The sequence below is a fragment of the Ctenopharyngodon idella genome, chromosome 5 (assembly GCF_019924925.1).
Source record: "Ctenopharyngodon idella isolate HZGC_01 chromosome 5, HZGC01, whole genome shotgun sequence".
NCBI classification, from domain to species: Eukaryota; Metazoa; Chordata; class Actinopteri; order Cypriniformes; family Xenocyprididae; genus Ctenopharyngodon; species Ctenopharyngodon idella.
In genome coordinates, this window is record NC_067224.1 from 40,805,065 (window position 1) to 40,829,408 (window position 24,344).

General features: G+C 36.7%; 1 protein-coding gene across 6 annotated transcripts in view; it reads right to left on the reverse strand.

The window, feature by feature from the left end:
* LOC127512114 (uncharacterized) overlaps window positions 1-24,344 on the reverse strand; it is a 127,778-nt gene that overhangs the window by 50,016 nt on the left and 53,418 nt on the right. For 4 of the 6 annotated variants that reach the window (XM_051892736.1, XM_051892735.1, XM_051892737.1 and 1 more), the window contains one exon: window positions 24,184-24,258. In XM_051892736.1, the coding sequence (XP_051748696.1) occupies window positions 24,184-24,258 (75 nt within the window). The remainder of the gene's footprint in view (window positions 1-24,183; window positions 24,259-24,344) is intronic. The other 2 variants (XM_051892738.1, XM_051892740.1) reach the window with 1 other exon arrangement.

The window sequence follows — 24,344 nt, forward strand, 5'->3', positions numbered from 1 at the left end:
GGCTCCACAGTCCCATCACTTTACATTGTAGCAATAACTGTCTTTTGTCAGCACCTCACTCATCAAAGTTTAATGAGTGAGTAGATGATGCAAAGCTGTCCGAAGTTAGCTGCACTGAAACCCCTGTTGATAAAACAGCATATGCTGGTTAGGTATGTTTTGAAGCATAGTTTGAGCTGGTTTAAGCTGGTCAAGTGCTGGTCCTAAGCAACTAGTTCCAGCTCAGGACCAGCTTAAACCAGCTCATAACCAATTAAGGTCATGGACATATGAGCAGTTTGTGGGATTTTGTCCTCAATATGATTAGAGTGCACATATACCCTCTTTGGGGTAGTATTTTAACTTAAGTGCTGCAAGCTATGCTCGTTTTCTTTTGGCAGTCTAGCATAAAATGCGAAGCATATTGCGCTGTATACAGACATTCTCTTCAGATTCACTGGTGCTTAAAACACATACTTCTTCAAGAATTTCTTCAGTTTGTTGCTGTTATGTAGCAGTAAACAACAGCACAGCTTAACCCTATTTATATTTTTAATAATATTCAAAAAGTTTCTGTTTAGTTAATTCAGACGCTCTTTTTACCCAGTTTTGACAATGTTTTCCTATGGAGACCGGAGCAGAACAGCAAGCATCCAAACGGAAGTTGGTATTCCTCATGGCAGCGCTCAACGAAGCGCTACTCAGGAAAAAGGAGGATAGCAACCGGAGCTTCTAACATCAGCTGCAATGACACGATAACTTTAACAGTCAGCGATTGGCTCTTTTATTTAGAAGGCGTGACTTATTCTGCCTTACTGCGCGTTGCACTTTCTGCTATTCATACACTCTATGTATATTGTTTCAACCCAGATTTGGGTCAAATATGGACAAACCCAACTGTTTGTTTGGTTTGCAATAATCTTTTAGAGGTTTATAATCTTTTAGAAGTTTCTTCAGCAAAAAAAAAAAAATATCATGATTAGGACTAAATAATATTAATAATAATAATTGCATTCTTTTCTGTTTAATCATGATTAAATTTGCACATAAAATTAAAACGTACTAGGCTATATATAGTATTTATACACTGTAAAAAAGAATTGTGGGTTTAACTTAAAAAAGTAAGTTACCTGGTTATTTTTAATTCATTTAAATTAAAAAAATTGAGTTAATACAATGAAGGCGATTGGTTTAATCAACAGAAACTCTAAATATTATGTTATCTGAACCACATTAATAATTTGACAAAAGAAAAAATGTTGCGATAAATCACGAAAATAATGTTTACAGTGTATATTATATAAATATATGCACACATCAAATCCTAAAAGTGGGGGAAAAAACATTTAGAAATGTCTGCATGTCAAAAAACTGATACACTTTTTTAAACGTGCTAAAGAGTCAACATTAATTGAAGAAATAAATGCATTAAAGGTGCTGTAAGTAGAATTTGAACTACGCTGTTGGACATTGTTGATATTTGAAATCAACTCAAACAAACCCACCCCTCTCTTCATTGCTCCGCCTCCAAAACTCACCCTCCAATCCTAACCACCCTGCTCTGAATCGGTCTCGAACCCCCGCCCGATCGCTGCTGGTATGCGAGGCGAATGCACTATCAATGATGCTAAACACTGCATTCTCTAGCGATCGTCAGTGTGCAGTAGTTTAACTGCAAAACTCTCACTATCCGGCCACTGTTACACACGCAGTGCGAGTGGATGTGTTTATCACAGCTGACGCGCAACAAAATGCTTCACAAAAAAAAAAAAAAAAAAAAAAAAAAAGCACAGTTGATGAACGAACGACAAGAAAGCTCAAAAAATGAACGTACAGTACACAAGAGTAAATACAAAGTGTTCGTTGTTAGTCACAAACAGCACAGCAGCTCCAGACAATCAAAACAGTATTACTCACATGAGTAGCGGGATCACAGCAGCCTCCGCGTCTGTTTTCAGGCCTTCCCACTTAGCTCTCTCCAGCGCTGGAAATCTTTTCTAATATAAACGCGGGTCCTAAAGCGTTTTGCCAGGCATAAACCTTCATTCCAGTGATATTCTTTTCAGCTCTTTTGTATTGTGTCCCATTTCTCGTTCTGCAGTTTTTTTTCTTCTAATTTTCAAATCTCCCTCTTGCTCGTTCTCTCTCCTCGACCGTTATACGCCCCCAAATGCTGATTGGTTAGACGTTTGTTGGCCGACTAACCTCCAAACAGTGTATTTGAAATACTACTGAGTACCCCTTTAGCTTTCCCAGCCCGAATCATATATACCTTTACTGATGTAAACACACCACTTGCCCCTAGTAGCATCTATTCAAAAGTTGCCTATGATTCTGTTACAGCAACTCCACTTTGTACATAGTTTCACAAGTGTCATATGAAAGCCCTATCCATAGGATTCCATCAAGATGTACATTAAAGTTTCATCACTGACAGCACATCCACTCAAAGGCCATTATGGGTTCAGTAGTGATGCGCGAGAGCGATATCAGAACCTACACCGTTGGCGCAGGCTCAAAAGAGATATTGAAAGAGAGAATGAGCTTGCTGACTCAAGGCTTTGTAGGAATGATTAGTGATTCTCTCTGCTTCAGAGCGAGGAAAAAGCTTTGCCAGTCTTTTTTGAAGCTTTTCCCTCTCTTTATCGGCCTCTCGCCTCTCAGACACCCAAAAAGTTGCAAAAAAAAAAAAAAAACGTTATCGACATGGTTGCAGCGCTCTCGTTTCAATACACCTTCCCTTTTGTGGGTCCACAAGCAAAGCCAAAGATCCAAGCGACGTCTGTCAAACCTGAGAAAAGGTGTTTTGAGTCCAAAAGCTCCTTGCGGAACATCAAAGGGTTTCATTACATAAACATTTACTCTAATAATAGAGCGTATAAGCGATGAAGTCGTGGGAGATGGATGTTTGCGAGATGGCCTGACGAAGCTGGCAGTCCGTATGGAGGATGGAAATGACGCCTGATCAATCTTTGCTTCAACGCGGCTCCTAATTGCAGTGGCAGCTCGCAGCTAATTCCCCATGTCCCGCAGGCAGACGATAGCTCCGCATGACTCGCACAATTTGTCTTTCTAAAGCTGAGGATGATGGAATGCCACTTTGAGGGAGCTAATGTGGACGTGTGCAGCGGGAACGCACAACAGTTGTGTTTGTTGGTTTGCATCATAATTTGGTGATTTTGAGATTATCGGATTATTTCGAGATTTGCCAATAAACGTGTCCGTTTAGCCAATCAACAGAAGTGCTCCCTCGCCCGTGTGTCAGATTTAAAATCTGCTGAGAGCCTTGACAATGGATAATGTCTGTTTTCAAATACTGAGCCAAATAAATGTTTAATTTGAATTAAAAAATAAATACGTTTAAAAATAATTAATTACAAAAATATGCACATATATAATTAATTTTTTAATTTATTTATTTTTAATTAAACTGTTTAAAATTAAATTAAAATATACAATTAAAGCGTTTGGGGTCAGTAATTTTTTTTTAAATACTTTATCCAGCAAGGATGCATTAGAAATAATTAAGTAAACTTTCTATTCATCAAAAAATCCTTCAAAATAATCAGAAATGTTTCTTGAGCAGCAAATCAGCATATTAGAATGATTTCTGAAGGATCATGTGACACTGAAGACTGGAGTAATGATGCTGAAAATTCAGCTTTGATCACAGGAATAAATTATATTTTAAAATATATTCCGTGAAAAAACAGCTATTTTAAATTGTACAAATATTTCACAATATTACTGTTTTTACTGTATTTTTGATCAAATAAATGCAGTCTTGATGAGCAAAAGAAATTTCTTTCAAAAACATTGACCCCAAGCTTTTGTGGCAAAGCACAGGCAACATGTGAGAAGTGCCGATACGCAAGAAAAAGTGAAGGTAGGCTAAATATTAAAATATAGAAGTGCCGGTACTGCGCACCAATGCTTACCGGCCCACTTCGAGCACTGCATATAATACAAGACCTGAAGGAAAGCATGCAGGAGGATGAATTAGTTTGCAGTTCAATAGACAAGATCAGTGACATTTCAAGTTCAATGACATTTAACATCACACCTGTAACAAAATATTGACATTTCATAGAAAGTTTAGAGGCTACGAGTGATACAGTAATAGGGTTGTTAAAAGTACAGAATTTTAAAAATGTGACAATACCAGCATTTCCCCCTAGCATTTTGAGGTCTGTTTAGCAAATTTTTAAACACCTCTGATTGGCCATTGTGCTCATGCACTCAACAGATACACTTCCAAAACATGTTGTAAATAGACATTGTTGATGCTCTTCACCGAGCCACTCAGATATACACAGGATTGTTTGAAAGCAGGCGTCTATCAGCGGATCCCTGTATATCTGCTGATAGACAGATCCACTGACACCTTCTTTCAAATGCTCCTGTGTGTATCCGTGTAAGCGGTTGGTAAAGAGCAACAAAGATGTCTATTTACAACATATTTTTGAAGCGTTGATCAATGTAGCCAATCACAGACATATATGTTGAGCGCGTGAACACAATGGCCAATCAAAGGTGTTTAAGAATCCGCTCAACAGTGCTCAAAATGCTAGGGGGAAATGCTGGTATCGTCACATTTTTAAAATTTCAGTACCAACTTGGTACCGAAATCGGTACTTTGACAACCCTATACGGTAATGCCAAATATATAAAGTAATCATATATTAAAGTCACTTGGTCCCGTACTGTGAAGAAAAGGCAGTTCTGGACTGGAAAAATCAGCTTTGCACCAGCCCATTAAGTCTACTGGTCCAACGCTATCTCACAACCAATTCTCACAAATAAAATACGCACGATTTAGCAAAAAAATGAGATTGGGTTGACTGGTCGCAAACCAGGAACCGATAGAGAGCGAGGAGTGGGATAATGTTCTTACCATCATGTGCATTTCTCAAAACAACACCTCAAAATACACAACAAAACTAAATGACTCCATTTCTAATCAATGCATCTGCCATGTACTGCATCATTCGGCTCTCAAGTCAGTGGAAAAGTGGGCTGAAAGAAGTTAGCAGACCACCCATCTGATCACCAGCACTATTTTGATGGAATTAGTGTCTATTCACATTAAGTACAATACAACTGTATAGACTAAATATTCACAGAAGTCCAGTTTTCTGAAAATTATTTAGATTAATGAATTCAAACAAGAATATCTAACAAACGTGCAAAAAGGATTGTTGTGGACCAATGATCAGCTTATGTTCAATGATATAATAGAAATAAAGTAATCAATATATTGACTTCTTTACTTGACTTACCTGCCACAATGTCCTCCTAATCTTAATTTGGAGCCTTATATGTGATTAATTGCAATTAGTGTAATGAATTAATCAGCAAGTAACATTTTAATCGACTGACAGTCCTATTAAATAATCAGCTTCAGAATAAAATCACCACAGACCGTTGCAGTTTCATATCTGGATTAAACTGCATGTCTGATTCAGCTTCAGGCTCTACAACTTTAAAAGTACCTTACTTGTGCTTTTCCCCCCCAAACGTAGATTTCTTTTTCTTTTTTTTCCTAAAATGCAGAGATCTTCCACTCTGTAGGTGGGAAGTTATTTAAAGTAATGTTAACAAAAGAGCTCTGATCCAGACTGCAGTGTGTTGAGCACTCGGTACATTTAAACTGATTTCAGATTTGGCCCGACGCCTTTTATCAATTGATTGATTGGACCCTAAAGGGGCGTCGTTTGTTGCATTTGGCCACAGTCAGTTCTGAACCGAGTGATTCAATAGCTAATCAAATATAAGGCTTAAGGCAGTAATTGTAAACTCTGTTAAAACACACACACCCAAGTTAATATGGGTTGTCTATTAGTCAAACTTAATAACATCTCTCTGGTGAGTGATTAAAAGTGCTGAACAAATTATTTGCTTCACAGATAGAGTTTTAGAGAGCATCTAAAGTGACTATAGGCCCAATTCGAGGCTTGTCGCAAACGTTTTTTTGTCCAAAAAATCCTCTGTTGTGTGGTGTCATTACGATTATTTAATCAAGACGGAGCGTCCCCGATCTCAAATTGTAAGTAAGATAAGGAGATAGTTTTGAACGCTGGCTGGTTATGTACTTGCTCATAACTTTTAACCAAAAAAAGTTACGGACTGCAGCTTTAAATAGAATATACAGTAACTGCGATAGTTCACCCCAAAGTTAAAATTATTTTTAAATCATTTACTCACCATGTCTTTAAAATATTCTTCAAAAATGCACCTATTGTACATGATGAGCGAATGTTTATTTTTGGGTGAACTATTCCTTTAAGTCTCCTGAACTATGAAAGATCAACCTCTGAGCAGTTAAACGTGCGTGTTCTTAGTATGTGTGTGTGTGGCGGCTGTGTATAAATACCTCCGGCTTCCTTTCTCACTTCAGTACATCCTGTTTCTACCGTCTTCCCCCACAGTCCCTTTACCATCTGAGCTACAGTCTGATGTTGCTTTCCTCGGGGTGACAGTGAACATGCGGAGGACTTTTCCTATTTCTCTTATCCCTTTCATTGCTGCTTTCCTCCGCCGGTCTGAAGAGGGAGGATGGATTACGGGATGAGTCGGACACACGGTTCAGTGACCTTTGTGTGCTCTGCTTTGTCCCCTCCATCCACACACACACACATATATTTCAGAGTGTAGGTAGAAAGGGTCAGGCCAGCCAATCAGATTCATTCGCCTTTGGTTAAGAAATCAAAGTGGTGAGGAGACAAGCAAAAGTCCACAAAGCCATGAAATGTACAGAGCTACACTTGGCCTGTACGTTTCACCTGTATTGATGTTTGATATTATCGGTTATATATTTGTCAGGTTTAATGCACAGTTGTCGTCACAAAAAATATAGACAGGGTGATCCAGCTGTTACTATACACTTATTACTTACCAAATATTGTAAGTAAATGGATATTAAATGAAATCATCACTGAAAGGAAAGCATATACTGTGATATACTGTTCAAAATAAACAAAAAAACGACAAGCATTAGTAGAAATACACTTGTGGCTACTCTTTTCCAACAAAATGGTGCTGTTCTTGAGGGAAACTACAAACTTCTGTCAGAACTGACCCACATTTCTTTCTTTCTTTCTTTCTTTCTTTTTTTTTTTAATTCAGTACCAGAAAATAACTTGCATAATTTCGGGCAGTTTGCGCGACACCATTTTCAATTAAAAACTAAAAACTTGTTATGCGTTTCAGCCGTTCATTTACACGACAATGGCAATTTGCAATCTGAAAACGCAAGCTTAAAAAAGCTTTCAGATTGCAAATTTTTGCAAACAATACTATTATCGTCTCCCTGTAAACTACAAAAACGTGAATTTTTGAAAACGGTGACGTCATGCGCATGTATATTACGTGTTTAGTCTACACTGTAAAAAATGATTGTGATTTAAATGGTAAAAGACTGTAAAAATGTTACGTGGAAAACTGTTAATTGGTTGACAGAAGGTTTCCGTACTATATACGGGGAATAACTGTAATACTGTAAAATAACTGCAATAGATCTAACTGTACATTTAATGTAATTTTACAGTAAAATACCATTAAATTGACATTTTTTGGAAGTGGAAAAGAACAAGTACTTGTATAATTTACATAAAAAACAAAACAAAACGTAAATTAACATTCCCATAATTCCCTGCATGACACTTCACATTTGAGGGTTTTATGTTACATCTAATGTTGTTAAATTAATGTTTATTACATTTTTTAATTTCATGTGTTACCATGATGGTGTTTAGTGTTTCTGTGAATGACACTGTGTGCACCTTCTATATTAGTATTAAACTTCTCAGCATTTGTGATAAACTTCATCATGTGATTCATCATGTGACTCTCATCACCACTGTGTTTGGTGGTTGTCAGTTTATTATAAAGGTACAAAAGAGATATTAGTTCTTCAATAGTATGGTAAATTAGCATTATATCAGTTAATGAAATACAGTATTTTACTGTAAATTTAAGTTAAATCCCTAAAACTTAAAACGTTGCTTAAAACGTACTTTTTACGGTTAATTTCAGTCAACCACAGCTGCCGTTTTTTGATCATAAATTTTTTGATGATTTATTTTTTTTTTTTTACAGTGTATAGGCGCATAGTTTCTCTGTACGAAGTCACATCGCCATCTACTGGCCTGGCAGCAGAATACAACGTTTTTTGTCGTTTTCGCTGTTCCGTGTGAACGGGATCGTTTTGACAATGGTTTTTTTTCAGTTTTTACTACATCATTGTCATGTAAATGTACCCTAAATCCCTCCAAAATAATCTTAAACACAACGATAAAACACATTTAATTTTTTTTTTTCCCAGTCCACAAAATTCACAGGTATATGAAATGCTCAGCTAAAATATTTCCAAAACATGTTTAACTGAATAAATCCTGTGTAGTTTTTTGTAAGACACTCATTTTGTTATTAATACAAATTTTGTATTTGCATTTTCCGTGCTTTGTTCCAATAGATATTACCAAATAAAATTAAAACAAAAATCATGCTGCAATCCTACAATCTTATTTCTACATTATCAGTATATAAAATATCAATATAAATATTTCGACAGCAATCATCAGTGTTGATTTCCACTAATCTAGAGTTTCTTAAAAGTAACATCACACTCAACAGGAAAAGAGTAAAGAGATTTTAATAATTTAATTCAGCATTTTATGCCACGCCGAGCTGCTTTAGATGCATTGGTCAAAAATTATTGAAATACATTTTAAAAAAATATTACCAAATATTAGTTTTTGTTCTTTTTAAATAAAACTGTGTTTGGTTTGGATATTATCCCGCCCCGAGTCCCTGACATTTGCAATTCCCGTTTTGGGGCAAAGCTAATTTTTTTTCAGGCTAGAACCATCTTTCCACTGAAAATGGGACTTGCATGAACCTGAGGAGAACTGACTTCATGTATCCACTAAAAAACACCAAAACATCAGCCTAATCACTGCAAAAATGGCTCTGAAAATAACCAACTTGGTTAGTTCTTGGTCAGTTGTTTGCAGATGGCACCTTGAATACAATGCCATTCAGACCCTTGTAAGTGTGACATGCGTGTTGTTTTGGCCACTGTATAACAGGATCTGCAGATGAAGGTTAGGTGCAGCGCTCCAGAACTCACTATCCTTCAGACTGTGGCACAATGCCACAAATCCTGCTGCAACTGCTGCAGAGTTTCTCCCTCTAAGGGTGAATTTTAATTGTTCACTTATGGAGAAGTGAGAGGCTTCTGGGATTAGAGTTTGAATGTTTCTCTAGTGCTCTTATATTCCCATCTCAGACTCACCTTTCATAGAGTACTCAAATATTCTCTCTTTCTTTCTCTCACACTCACACACACTCCCTCCTGCTGTCTGCCCTGCTGAAATACTGCTGCTACGTCAAACAGAAGACAAAATTAAGTGCTGTTACCAGCCATATAGACGTTAGCCAAGGGTAGATGGCATATTTAAATTGACACAAACTAAAACAGGGCTGTTACAGAATGAATTACAGTTTGTTCAATATGTCATACTGATTTAGGTCAACCCATGCTTTATGCCTTTTTTTTTTTTTTGTCCGGTTGAAATTTGTGGAAAACAACATATTCTCAATGTTTTTTCAACTGTAATTTACTTTTCACAGCCTTGTTTTCATTCACATCAAATTAAATATGAGCTCTGCTCCAATAGTGAGCTGCCAAACTATATCACATTTTGAAGCATCATGGAAACAAAGTCTGTTCCAAAAGTTTTGCTTCCTTATAAGATAACTTCTTTTGGATAAATTCAAAGGCAGCATTACATGTATCCCTCATATTGAATACAATCCCAGAACGCACTGCAACAAGATTGAATTCCAGAATTCCAGTTATAATTATTCTTCATTTTCACTCAATATTGATTAGTCTCAATAAAAATAGTATTTGAATATCACATCATTTACTTAGAAACATGTTAATTGTTGGAATCAGTTACAGTTTTTTTTTTTTTTAATTGCTTTGGTGCAATTTTCACAAGCAATTGGTAAACTCTTAGTACTAATATTACAACAGATCATCAAAAGTGCACTTATTTCAAACATTTCAGCATGTTTTCAATTGTTTTAGTACAATACACAAAATCACAAAGTATCCTTTTCACTACACAGAGTAAGTGTTTCATTCACAGTAACTGCCTTTCATAATGCTATTACTATCAAACTTTTGATTTGCATCTCTTTTCGTTCAGTTTAATACATTTGTTTCTATTATTTAATCCACATGATCTTAATGGTTAATCAATGAATCATTTGGTACACCTATAGATTTCTATATACTGTATATTGATTCTATAGGCATAGTTTCTATAGAACTTGTCCATATCGGAATTTCTATAGAATTTCCGATATGGATAACCAAATATAATTAACTATTATAAGCAATTTATCTTAGATGATAACCACAATTTCTTAAAGTGTGTGTGTCGTCCTGGAAAACACTGTGTTGTGAACCAAATGTCCCAACAAGGATGGTAATAACAGTAATTTTAGACCTTGTGGGGACATTTTTTTCCCTATGAGGAAAACAGCTTATAAATCATACAAAATTATATTTTTATAAAATGTAAAAATGCAGTAAGTTTTCTGTGATGGGTAGGTTTAGGGGTAGGGGATAGAATATACCGTTTATACAGTATAAAAATCATTATGTCTATGGAAATGATCATCATTATGTCCCCATAAAACGTGTGTGTGTGTGTGTGTATGTGTGTGAGTGTGTGTGTGTGTGTGTGTGTGTGTGTGTGTGTGTGTGTGTGTGTGTGAGTGTGTGTGTGTGTGTGTGTGAGAGAGAGAGAGAGAGAGAGAGAGAGAGAGAGAGAGAGAGAGAGAGAAAGAGAGGGATTTGAAATTTGTGAACAGAGCAGGATAGAGTACAAGGGAAAAGAAACAGACTGAATAATATCAGATTGATCAGAAGGGAGACAGATGGCATTTTACATTATAGTATGTGACACTGTAGAGGCTTTACCATGGTAGAGACTGCCACATTACTGTCAAAGCTTGACGGAGGGCGTGTCTGAAGCTTGCACTGACGCGGCCATCGTAGTACAACAGCCAATCACATTACTTTCCGGTGTCGCATGAACACAATTGGCTATCGTCTGTGATCTGATTGGCTGATGCCTGCGTTGGCACTTCAAAAGTTGAGAAATCTTCAACTTCTGCCGTGAGCAACGCGAGTGAAGCGACACAACGGAACCCACAATTCAGTTCGGCAAGGCATGACGTCACCTATTCAAAGTAAATGAGAAGCGTTAACGTCAACGCCCCGTGTGAATGCAGCATAAAGGTCAATTACAGTATAGATTCAGTCATATGGTACAGTGAGAACATTTACTGTATTGGCGGCAAACTCTGTTCTACACAAAACCTCATGACCACAAAAATACCACTTGATAACACACTGAATAAATACTATTACAAACATTATGGATTTTATGTCAATTATGTAATTTAGGTAATGTAAGTGCATTTTCTAATGTGGCATCTGAAGCCTGTGTAACTGTAATTAACTCAGCAACAAGGGTGATTAGAAACATGTATCTTGCATTGTTTGCTCTTGAATTAACTGACTGTTAAAAGTACTAAACTGAAAGAAGATCATACTGTTGTGTTTCAGTGATTAAACCAAATGTTCTCATTACATATCACAACGATCTTGTGTTTTGAAACAGTGATTATGTAGAATGAAAATATGTACAACTAGAATGAAAGCTTGAGATCAGGTTTTGAAAGAATGACTACAAGTGTGATCAGTTTGGATTTTTGTACTAAGAGTTTTGAAAATGTACATCTTACTTGTGAAAATAGTACCAAAGCGAATAAAAAAAACTGTAAGTCAGTCTCCCACATGTGTTGTGGCTGATGCAGCAGGATTATGCAACTGAAATGAGAATGTCTTTTAAATTCCATTTCAAATCCTGAATTTTAATTGAGGTAGCAAACAGGATGCAGAATTGCAATTCAGTTTCAATGTACGGAAGAAATTAAGTTACTTGAAATTGAAAGAAGTTCAAAAGACTGTCATTTTTAACTAGAAAAGTAAAGTTTGTCGTCACAATCCTTGAATTTTTGCATGTCAAAAGCAACATTCAAAATTTGAAACAATTAAAATGATTAAAATTTCTTAAAGGGCATATTGCAGGTTAGAGCTTCAGTGATTCAATGTATAGAAAAATAATGTAGGAACTAGATTTTAAAAATACGCTACTTAGGCTTCTGGAGTCGTTTTTTGTGAGAAAATTTTACTTCTGCATCTGAAAAATGCCAAATCGGAAGTGACGTAATGGGAGGGAGTGCGGTCAATATAAACAATAGGAAAACAATGGATCACGATGACAATTCGGACGCTGAAGAAATTGTAAATGTTTAAACACAGCCATACAATTAGCCTGCTAATTGAGAGGCCAAGAGAGCAGGGACTGGCCAGGATTAGACAGAACAACGGTCAGAGGAGACAAATTGAGTTGTGGTGAGAGGAGAACCAGTGGAGAACAGGGCAGGAGACCGGTGTTAGCTTGTAGATATATGCACGTTAGCTAATGATATGTAACACTGTGCTCAGATCACAATATTGTACAGATTATTATCATGTATCAAGCTAGTATTTGTCATCTAGGAGTATTGATTACTAATAACAGAAACTAATAAACTTTGATCAGGTTACACTCGTTAATATCGGTCCACACTAACGTTACGTGATATAGCAGTTTCTCATCACGACTGATTTGGTAGTTAGCAAATGTTTAAAAAAAAAAAAAAAAAACGGTGCACAATTCACGTTTTCATCGAGCTGCATCTCTGATGGATCCGTGACAATCATGTCTCCAGCCGGTGGCCGAACAGACAGTAGTGTTATTAAATGTGTTTCATGTTATCCTTTATTCATTAATTCTGTGTTATGTTTATTCCGTGCCCATTCACTGATAGTGTAGGGATGCTTATGACGTCGTGAGTATGTAGTTGAGTGAACTTGAATGTACATACATGAAAATGAGTATTTACATTACAGCACATAATTCAAAACTGTTTTGTGTGAGTGTGAGACTGTATGCATTTGTGTACATAATTTGTATTCATCAGTGTTGAAACCGATTCACGTAAAAACGGTGAAGAAGCATCGCGTGTGTAAGTTTATTCATTTAATATCATCATTTACAGTAGTATTACAATGTTGAACTCCATCATATAGCCGGGATGATAATCCTCCGGTCTATAATGAACGCGTTTTTCTTGTTAGTAAACCCGTGGACTCGATCTCCTGACGTTTACAGGCCTGACAGACAGACAGACAGACAGACAGACAGACAGACAGATAGATAGATAGATAGATAGATAGATAGATAGAACAAGAGATAGAACGAGAGAACGACAGAATGATAGACAGATAGATAGATGATAGGTAGGTAGATAGATAGATAGATAGATAGATAGATACATAGATATCTATCTATCTATCTATCTATCTATTACAAATTCAGATTTTCTCTAGTCATTGTTTAAAAAAAACAAGCTAACAAAACTTGCTAGCTAGTCTTAGTGAAGTGGTCAGGAGAATCGTTCTGCCTCCACAAAAGCTCCGCCCACAAAAAATGTCACAATGTTTACTAACTGAAAAGGGGTCTATAGCAAACCACAACAATCCAAACAATTCCCCATGGCCAAATTCAAGCCCCGCCCTACATTTGTTCTTGTTCGAGAAGCTGTTGCATATACGTCACAATAGGGAAGAAAAGACTATCGCAACTTCCATTTCATGTGGACTTTAAAATGCTGCCTTAGATGGTAAACCACGCAGCTCACTAGGTTTTGTAACAGAGCTGTAGTCTCTGCTAACTCTGACTGATTGCTTGAATTCCCTTCACTATGTTCTTGTGTCTATCTTTCTCTTTGGTTTTGCCTTCTTTTCCCCTTTTACGTGTAATGCACACTCCACCTCACCACTCTCTGCCGAACACGGCCCGCCGGTTCCCCTCACGAGGCATTTTTTTACCCTTCACCTTCATTATCACTTGTTTAAAACTTTTACTAGGTATTGAATATTTGATGCAGATTAATATTTCACTGCAGGAGTGCCGTCAGGAGAGCGAATACCAAAAGAGCTGAGAGCAGAGCAGACATTTACGATTCACCACCACGGCTTCCTCTTCCTCTCAGACGTGGCATGAGCGAATCTTTGCCCCGAGGCAACAAACATCACATGCAGACCACTGAGTCATACAAGGAGCAGTGGTTAGAGAGAAAGACTGAGGGAGAAATTAGGGAATGATAGACATTTTCATCATTACAAGAATTTTGTCAATGGACCTTAGGCCGGAAACATACTCACACAAGTACGCAATGCTGACGCTGTTTCGTGACCGACACATTATAGACATGTGGTCTCATACGTGCATAAGTCTTTTCTTTCCTAATGTGATGTATATCTGAGTGACACGGCTTCTTGAACAAGAAAAAAAAAAAATAGGGCGGGACTTGATTTTGTCCTTCAGGAATTGATTGGATGGTTGCAGTTTGCTATTGGTGGATCTCATGTGAGTGACAGGTTGCCCCGCCCTCACTCTAGTAAACACATCATCAGAGAAGAGAAGAGAAGAGAAGAGAAGAGAAGAGAAGAGAAGAGAAGAGAAGAGAAGAGTGAAATATACCATTAAAAAAGCAAGAACTGTCCATTTTGATTACATGGCGACTCTAAAGGCCTTCGGAGGATGTTGATATACCTGCAAGAATGCGCTTCCCTTGAGAAACCCATATTTCTGAATGTATTTCGAATGTACCAGCCACAAGTCAATCTGTAAACAGTATCATTCAGTGTCCATTTAAGTGACTATACCCTTTCGGGAGCTACTCTAGATAAATGACACATTTCCGATTCAGCACGTGAAGCGCTGCGGATGAGGGTGAAAAAGGAATGTCGTGTCTGGCCACGAGCAGAGCTCGGCTGAAATGAGGCAGTCTGTCACACTCTCCCCCAGCACCCGCTACCTAATACAAATCTCTCTCCCTGAGGCTTTGGACAATGAGAGGCAGGAGCAGGTCCTATTCTCCGCTCCGTCCCCTCTGGAATCTGATTAGGCTGCTGTATATGGACTCCAGGGGCCCGGAGCGCTCATATTGACTCCTAAATGGAAGAGTCTGTCATTCCACCTCCTGTCACTCCACAATTGCATTTATTGGGGTAATGCAGCAGCCCGTCATACATTTGAAACTGTTTATTAATATGCTGCGAGAGCACCGTAAATATTAAATAAATGAAGTCTATGCATGTCTGTGAGGAGGTGTTGAACACGTCTAAAATAGAGAAATGGGCCTGTGTGGAGCTTTACGAATTCACTGACAATGAAAGAAAAGGAGAGATTTTCACACAAGGGTTTGTCGTGGTAGCAGTCAATTCAGCAGTCAATAGCAATACCAGTAAAATTTCATGATTTTCAATATCAATTTTGATACAAAGGCAAAAGCTAACGTGATTGAATGTAATCCAATTAAAAATCCATTTTATTACACAATTTATATTGATATAAAAGATTGTATAAAGACAATGCTGATAAAAATTGAAAAATATGATATGAAAATATTCGTAAATATGATATTAATGTAAAATATTAATATAAATGTAATATTTCAGTATTTTAAGCAAAATACTTTAGCAAGTTTTAGAAGTAATTGTTCAAGTAAACTATTAAATATTATATATTTAATATAATGCTTAAAATTAAATAGTAATGTAAAATTATAATGTAAAATATTAATATAAATAGTAAAATTATGTAAAATAATTTAAGTAGTAAATTTATATAACATTAAAAATTTAAGCTGAAATACTGAAATATTGTACTTGTAAATTAAGTTTTACAAGTAATTGTCCAGGTAAAATATTATATATGTAATATTATTAATACTAATAAAATAAAAGGAAAACCTGATTATAAGCAAAAGAACAAGTAATATTATCAATATGTTTATTAACAACATAATAAACAACAGCGCAGATCTAATGCACAGATCCAATATTTTAACACGTATCTGAATTTTTTGTCCCTTCTAAGAAGTCTGTAAAAATAGGGCGTTTCTACTGATTTTTTTTTTTTTTTTTTTTTTTACAGTGTGTACATTTACTTAAGTCAAACTGTGTTCACACAAATGCATTTGCTAGAAGTGAATGAACTAGAAGTGCATTTGACAGAGCATGCATGCATGTAAGCCTTCAGAATCTGATTCAATACTCAGTACAACAATACCGCAGTAAAACTGCTATCATTACATCTTAAGCTATAGCAGACTAATAATCTGACAAACTGAGGCACTCTGAAAACCTGTGCACGCTTCATATCTAATAGCACTCTTCTTCGTTCCCTTACTTGGGTGACATTCAACCTTTTCACAGACCTCCCAAAAACCCAAAACGTGACTAGCATCAGGAGACCCGAAAAGCACAACGTGTAAAACCTTTATCCAATACTAAAACATCTTCCTTTATCTTCTCCTTCGGTTCTTGGAGGATACAACATGAAAAGACATTATTATGATTTAATTTCCCACTGGTACAGGAAGCTCCTCTTTTTCCCCTCGCACTCACACAACCAACTCGGCTCTTGTCCACTTCTCTCATTCTGTCTGTAATACTCTCTATTGAGTCTCACACACCATCAGCTGTACTGAAGCCAGAGCAGAATAACCAGGTACAAGGATGCAGGACAGTCGGGCTTAGCCTATGATTGCTGGATACATAAAGGGTGGATTTTTGATGCAATATTAACTTATAATAAAATTTAAAAAATGTTGCATGTGTTAGGAATCATTTTTCCCAGCTGAAGGTGGTTATCCGGTCTCCTAACTTGGCTAAACTGTTAAGACGGATTGTTGTGTTTTAAGAGGGTTTGGGGCACATTTCAGCCAGTCAACCAGCTAAACAAGCTTGGCCATGCTGGAAGACCAGCTAAACCAACATAAACCAGTTAAAATGCCTAATTTTTTTCATCAGGGTTATGAAATTAATTTTTCAGTATTACTGAAGCTAAAACTATAAAAGACTGTGTAGCCGCAGTCTCAAACATGCACAAAGGTCAAAAGTCATGTTTTTTAATCATCATATGTAGCTTAAAATGCCAAAAAAAACTTTTATATAAAACTTTGCAAAGTCATGACATTGCACTAATAAAAGAATTTAAAAAATTGTGTCCTTACTAAAAACATTCAGAGCTTAAAGGAATAGTTCACCCAAAAAATGCTCACCCATATTGTCTAATGTTGTGTAAGGTGATTTCTATTAACAATGAAATTTACATCAATATTCACAAAAATATATAACTACTTTTATAGTATTTTAATGGTACTGCTGTAAACATTCCTTAAAGGGAAAATATCATGAAAATCATGATATTTTCATGATTACATAGCTGAGACATGATATGTCTCAGCTATGTAAACATTATCATTGATCTGTTAATGGCTATAATAGAGTCAACATAGACACCTGGCATCTGAGCCACTAAGGACTCAGTGGTGTTCAAATAAATTCATATACCAGTACGTGCAAGTCATTTTACACCAGACTGCTTTGCACATGAGGGTCAGTAAAAAAAAAACAGGATTTGCACAGAAGTTGATTCTCAAAGATGGATCGATACCAACTGTTCATGATCCAATTTCATATATATTTTGTGATGTTTGCAGATTGTCTTTCTGAATGTGTTTCGTTAGCACGTTGCTAATGTACTATTAAATGTGGCTAAAGTTACTGTATTCACAGAGACCAGAGCTGTGTCGTTATTTTCATTTTTAACCCAAAAACGCTTGCAGTCTGTATAATTCATAAACTCATCTCCATTCTTATTGAGTCTCTCCAACAGTGTGTAGCTTTAGTCATGTTAGCCGTGCAGCACGCTATCAAACTCATTCAGAATCGAATGTTAGCAAACATCCACAAAATACATGCCATACCTACGTGATCTGATATGCTGCATCAAGAACAGTTTGTAATGATCCATTTTGAGAGTTATATTTGCTGTGTGAGCTTCTCCTGTATTATTTATGCCTCAGTGTATTGGAATCGCAAGCTTTGGGGCAGGGGGCACACGCTCATTTGCATTTAAAGGTACACACACCAAATCAGCACATTTTTTCTCCTACCCAAAAATAAGCACTTAAAACATGGTCTAATAAAAAATCCATGGGGTATTTTGAGCTGAAACTTCACAGACACATTCTGGGGACACCAGAAACTTATATTACATCTTGTAAAAAGTGGCATAATAGGTCACCTTTAAAACATTTTCATTTTGTGTTTGCATGAAAGAAAGAAAATCATACATGGTCAGAACAACATAAAAGGTGAGTAAATGATGACTTTTTTTTTTTTTGTATAAATTCCTGTAACACTATAAAGCCTACTGTATCATTTTTAATGAACAAAAGGCCACTAAACTATCAGCATGATCAAAACTTTGCTGAAAAACCTGTTACACAGTCTACTACATGCCTTCTGTTGTCTGACTGATAGTTTATACTTTTTTGCAAGTAAAAGACCTTTTAGTGTCATTGTAAAAACATTCCCCTTCAGCTCGTGGTTCACGTCTATTTGCTGTGAAATCTTTACTGATTTTAATAAAATAACCATAAGAAAAAATTATATGTTGTTAGTAATATTTCAAGATGAACACTTACTGGGCTGAAGGAATTTAGGTTTACTTGATTATCCATACATCATTTTCCAGAAATATCACGTTAAAATGGGAGTATCAGATTTGTTCATCTCTCAATCATCAATGTATTCATTGCATTATATGTTTGTCCATCCAAAATAAAAACTACAGGGCTTTGATCATAAAACTAAGCATTAAAATATCATCTTACTAAGACATATTATTGGCAGATATAGAGTGATGAGTGATGTTTATATGCAATTTATTCAAGTATCTGCTATACTGATCTCATTGATTTACATTACAAGCATCAGAATTTCATCTTACTTTTTGGCCATATAAATATCAACATCTGCACCAAATCAGTTTGGGGCACTGAATAATGTTTTTTTTCCTCCTCAATATGAGCTGAGCTAAATATTCTCACAAAATGAGCCATAAAAGCCTGATGAATATGACACATGCAAACGTTTTGTTTTTAGATTTTGTCTAAAAGTTCAATATATTGTTACATTAAAAACATAGCTTTTCAGACTACCATTTCATATGCAGGCTTTACAGGGTTAAGCCCCTGAATCCATTATCCCACTCGTAGAGCTGCTCGTGCCCAGGTCTTCTGCCGTGGTAAGCCAGTGTGGCCCGTTCTGACACTGCATGTTGTTGGTAAAGTGCTTAACTGACAGGAAACCCCAACACTCACACACAACATTAATATTTAGATCACCCTCTGGGTAGACACAAGGAGAAAGTATCTAGCCTGTAATCTCTCTAAATTTATCCCTTCCATCTCCCACTTTCTTCCTCCATACCTGCATCTCTGTCGCTGGCTCTTGAAGCACAGGTTCGCTTTCATTTCCCCCCACAGATGGAGTCGCACTCAGACTTGGACGTGTTCCTTTTTTGTCTCTCTCTTTCTTCCTTGGATCTCAGCAGGGACCTGGCAACTCTCTATACCTCTCCGTCTCACTCTCAGCTCATCTGTTTCTGTGCTTTTGAGCTAACAGACACGGATCCCCGTCCTCAATGCTCGGCTGCCATCGCTCACCATACTGAACAATTTCCTTTCTGTTAACTGACTAACTCCAGTTCAGGCATCCTCAGAAGTCCAACATATGGCCACCTGGTGCTGTCTATAGGATCATGCATGAACTGGACATGCTCGCAGGAAAACAAAAAAATAGACAAATGAGAATGTATCTGGTATTGCCAGATTTGTGGTGAACTAACTCAGTAGTAAAACTGCTTATTTACACAAACATTAACTAAAATGTCCATAAAAACGAACACTGTAATGAATTAAAATTATAAAAACATTAAATTATAATTTTATACATATTATTTACAAGATGTAATATAAGTCTCTGGTGTCCCCAGAATGTGTCTGTGAAGTTTCAGCTCAAAATACCCCACAGATAATTTATTATAGCTTGCCAAATTTGCCCTTATTTGGGTGTGAACAAAAACACGCTGTTTTTGTGTATGTCCCTTTAAATGCAAATGAGCTGCTGCTCCCGACCCCCTTTCCAGAAGAGGGCGGAGCTTTAACAGCTCACGCTTCGGTTGCTCAACAACAACAAAGCTGGAGAATCTCACGCAGCCAAAATGAGGATTGTCAGTAACGGTGTTCAGCCTTACATTGTTCAAACCGGAGTCGACACTGATGGAGAGACTCAGGAAGAAGTTACAACTTTTAGAATGAATCTGGACGTTTCTGAATGGTTAGTGGATAAATTTATGTAGTTGCTGTTGAGTTGATTCAACTCGTCGACTAGCATGTGCCGTCATGTTAATCTTTTGTGCAAATCCAGCATTGAATTGACCCTCGTTTGTGAAGCAGTCCGGTGTAAAATGACGGCATGGCAACAACACTCTACTACAACAACTCTTCCTCTTCTCTAAAGCAGCCCAACATGGCCTCACCACTGCAGGGTTTATATAAATTTTGGGGTTAGTGATGTCACCAACCCGGGAAGAAGCTCGTTGTATTACTGTTTATATTCATATTCATTTCATAACTCTATACACTTATACTGTGTCTCAATAACTGACTCATTTGTGTCTTTTTTATTTCTCCCCAGTAATTTTAGGAGAAACATCTGAGACAAAGACAAAACTGAGAAACTCTATTAAGTTTCTTGAATAAGCCCAGATATTAGCTTGGAAAAGTGTAACTGCTTTTATCTTTGAGGTCAACATTAAAGCAAAATTGATCCACTTTATGTTCTAAACACATGATTCAGGACTTATTGTGCAAGATCATACTTTTCAACCAGACTTCTCCAACAATACCCAGTTTTATTCTGGTAAATAACGACCATGTTTCACAATCAAATCCATTCCCAATGGATAAAATCTAGATCTCTGTTCTACTGAATCAAAAACCTCACATTCAAGAAGATAAATGGGTTGCAAACTGAGTTTTACATTGACTTTAATGCTCTTGTAAGAGCCTTCAGTGACTCCGCCCCCTTCCTAATTTAAACAAACCACATATGCCTTTATATATGTGTGTGTGCAAGAGTTTGTGATTCTCTAGGTCTCCTCTGGGAGTGTTATTCACACCTTCATTCTGGGCTGGAGTAGATGAAAATGTGTGGTGACGTGGGCCGTTGTTATTGATTTTGGTAGACCTTGTGCAGTGAGGGAGGTTACATAAGCCCAGGCAATTATACCTTGGGCTCATGGGGAGAAGAAACATCCTGAATGTCCACCTGGATCTTCCTCAGTGCTCTGAACACTGATTCATACGCCTGGAGGTTTCAGCCATGACAGAAAGCACCCAGCTGATCAGGTCTGCCTGCTAGTCCTGATGATTTCTGTTTGGTTGTGACATCATAGATGTAGTGCCCCTATGTTAAAGGCTCCTAATTTTGTTTTGGAGGTCGCCTACAATAGGTTTACATGCATCCAAGGTCAAAAACACTTTAATGTTCTCATAATATACACCTAATTTCTAAAGTCTAAAAATGTTTTGTTCGAAGATTCAGTCTCTCTAAACCCCTCCTTTCCGAGAGCCTACTCTGCTCTGATTGGTCAGACAGCCCAATCAGTGCGTGTCGGAAATGAAACACCTATTACCATATCAGAGTTTCAGCTCCGGATGCTTCCTCAACACTTACACAGTGATACGAACAGTCACAATATCTTCTCAACAGGTCGAACACACGAACCAAACTCTTCCAGTCTCAGTTACTACTACAGTGTTTGAGGGCGGGGCAAAGTAGACATCAATCACGGGCAAACAATGAAGATCACAGACAGGCATTATGCAAATCTGTTGTACAGGCAATGTAGTACTTTATATATTACTTTGGTAAACTACCACTGCTTTCCAGTTACTCATTTTTTTAGTATTTAGTCTGACATAGACAGATTTTGAACATATGATCCACAATGCAGCACATTCTGGCCAAAAAGGAACAGACTGTCTGACCGATATGTAAATTGACTTGTACGTGATGTTTAGGTGCAGGTAAATCTGAAATCAGATACAACCCTAAAAGCGCAGCCGAATATAAAGACACGCTCAAGGACACTTGGCTTGTTTACTTGCTACTGTCTCAAACAAAAACTGTTAAATATCTTTCAAAGATGTGATGGCATAAACCTCACAATCTTTGCCAAATACAGATATGTCTTTATTGGAAGGCCTCATAGTAGCAGACTGGGAACTTGTAAACATGATATTGTTTCCAAGTGAACTGAGACAGACTCATGTAGTTCTTTTAGTATTGTCTTGCTTCTACCAAATGAAAGATGAAATTGTGATGATGAAAGTCTGCAATGCAAAAAAAAAAAAAAAAAAAAAATCTTAATATCTTAATCAGTATATATATTTTTTTAAATCTAAACATCCTTCAAACAAAATAAATAAACTTACTAAAGGATTACTAATATATAAATGTAATATACACTACCGGTCATACGATTGTGGTCAGTAAGATTTCATTTCATTTAATGCTGAATAAAAATAAGAATTTCTTTTAAAACAAAAAATAAATCAATATTTTTATTTAGCATTAAATGGAAAAAAATAGCATTGATCAAAAGTAAAGACATTTATAATGTCTTTACTTTGAAAGATTTATATTTTAAATAAATAATGTTCTTTTGAACTTTCTATTTATCCCAAACCAGCAGTTTTGGTAATACTATTTTTTACAATATTACTTTTTATTGTATTTGTGAACAAATAAATGCTGTATATGTATATGTCAATATATATGTTATTTTGATATTCTGTTCAGTTTCCTTTAGTTCTTGTTTCTCTGCTCTGTTTAGTTTCAGTTTCCTTGGTTTCTGATTATGTCCCTGTTTGTTTCTGTGATTAATTATCATCAGCTGTATCCTGTTTAGTTCCCGATTATCCCCATATACTCTCTGTTCAGTTTAGTCCTTTGTCGGTTATTATTTATGTTAAGTGTAGTCGCTATTCTGATTTTTACTACGTGTTCACATTTTTTTATTAAAGGACTCTTTACTGAACTTGGATTTTGTGCATGTTAGTCTTCACATTACAACACACACACACACACATATATTTTCTTGGCACATTTTGGGCCTCTTAGTATCAATCGAGCATCGTTTAAACACCACAGTCTACCTAAGTATTGTTGCTGACCATGTCCATCGCTTTATGACCACAGTGAACCATCTTCTGATGGCTACTTCCCGCAGAAAGCTCAAATCTTCTCAAACTGGTTTCTTGAACATGACAGTGAGTTCACGATACTCAAATGTCCTCCACAGTCACCAGATCTCAATCCAATAGAGCAGCTTGGGGATGTGGAGGAACGGGAGATTCACATCATGGATGTGTAGCCAACAAATCTGCAGCAACTGTGTGATGCTGTCATGACAATATGGACCAAAATCTCTGAGGAATGTTTCCGGTACCTTCTTGAATCTATGCCACAAAGAATTAAGGCAGTTCTGAAGGCAAAAGGGGGTAAAGTGGCCGATGAGTATATATGGCCAGTTGAGAACCTGCTTGTGCTTTTGAGAACAAATTAGCCTAATTATGCATCTTATGCATCATTCTTGTTGGAGTAAAAAAAAAAAAAAAGTATTATATACCAGGAAATTAAAAACTAATAGTCTGGCTCATCTTTACCTCTCATGGGTCAGTGATCGCACCGGCAATACCACCTCAGTTTTTTTTCTCACCAGTGCGAAAAAGACTCAAAATACTCTGTCAATTTTGGACATACAAATAAGAGTTATACATCATTCAAATCTGTGAAATGTCTTCTCTTATTTGTGTACACTCACAGTAAAAACAAAATGTTGTGCTTTTTGCAAAATAGGGAAAACTCAACAGACTGTTTAGCAAGGACAACTGAACTTTTACCTAGTAAATGGCTTCCCACAAACTCACCTAAAATGCATTACAATACATTTAAAAAAAAAAAAAAAAAAAAAACTTTCATAGCATGACTTTCACCTAGGCATATGTCCATGTGAGTGTAGTTGTGCAAATACTCAGAAAATTGTGCAGAAAATGTATTTCACATAAAAAATAAAGGTGTCTTACCTGTATATGATACAGGCGCAGTCTCTGCAGGTGCCGCAGTTCTCAATATCCTGTCCCGTTCGGTATGAGTGTCTTCTGAAACACACAAAAAACCAATAACCGGGGGTTTTTAAAACTATGAGCATGTCATTACGGAAGAAGGCCTACTGATGAGACTTAAC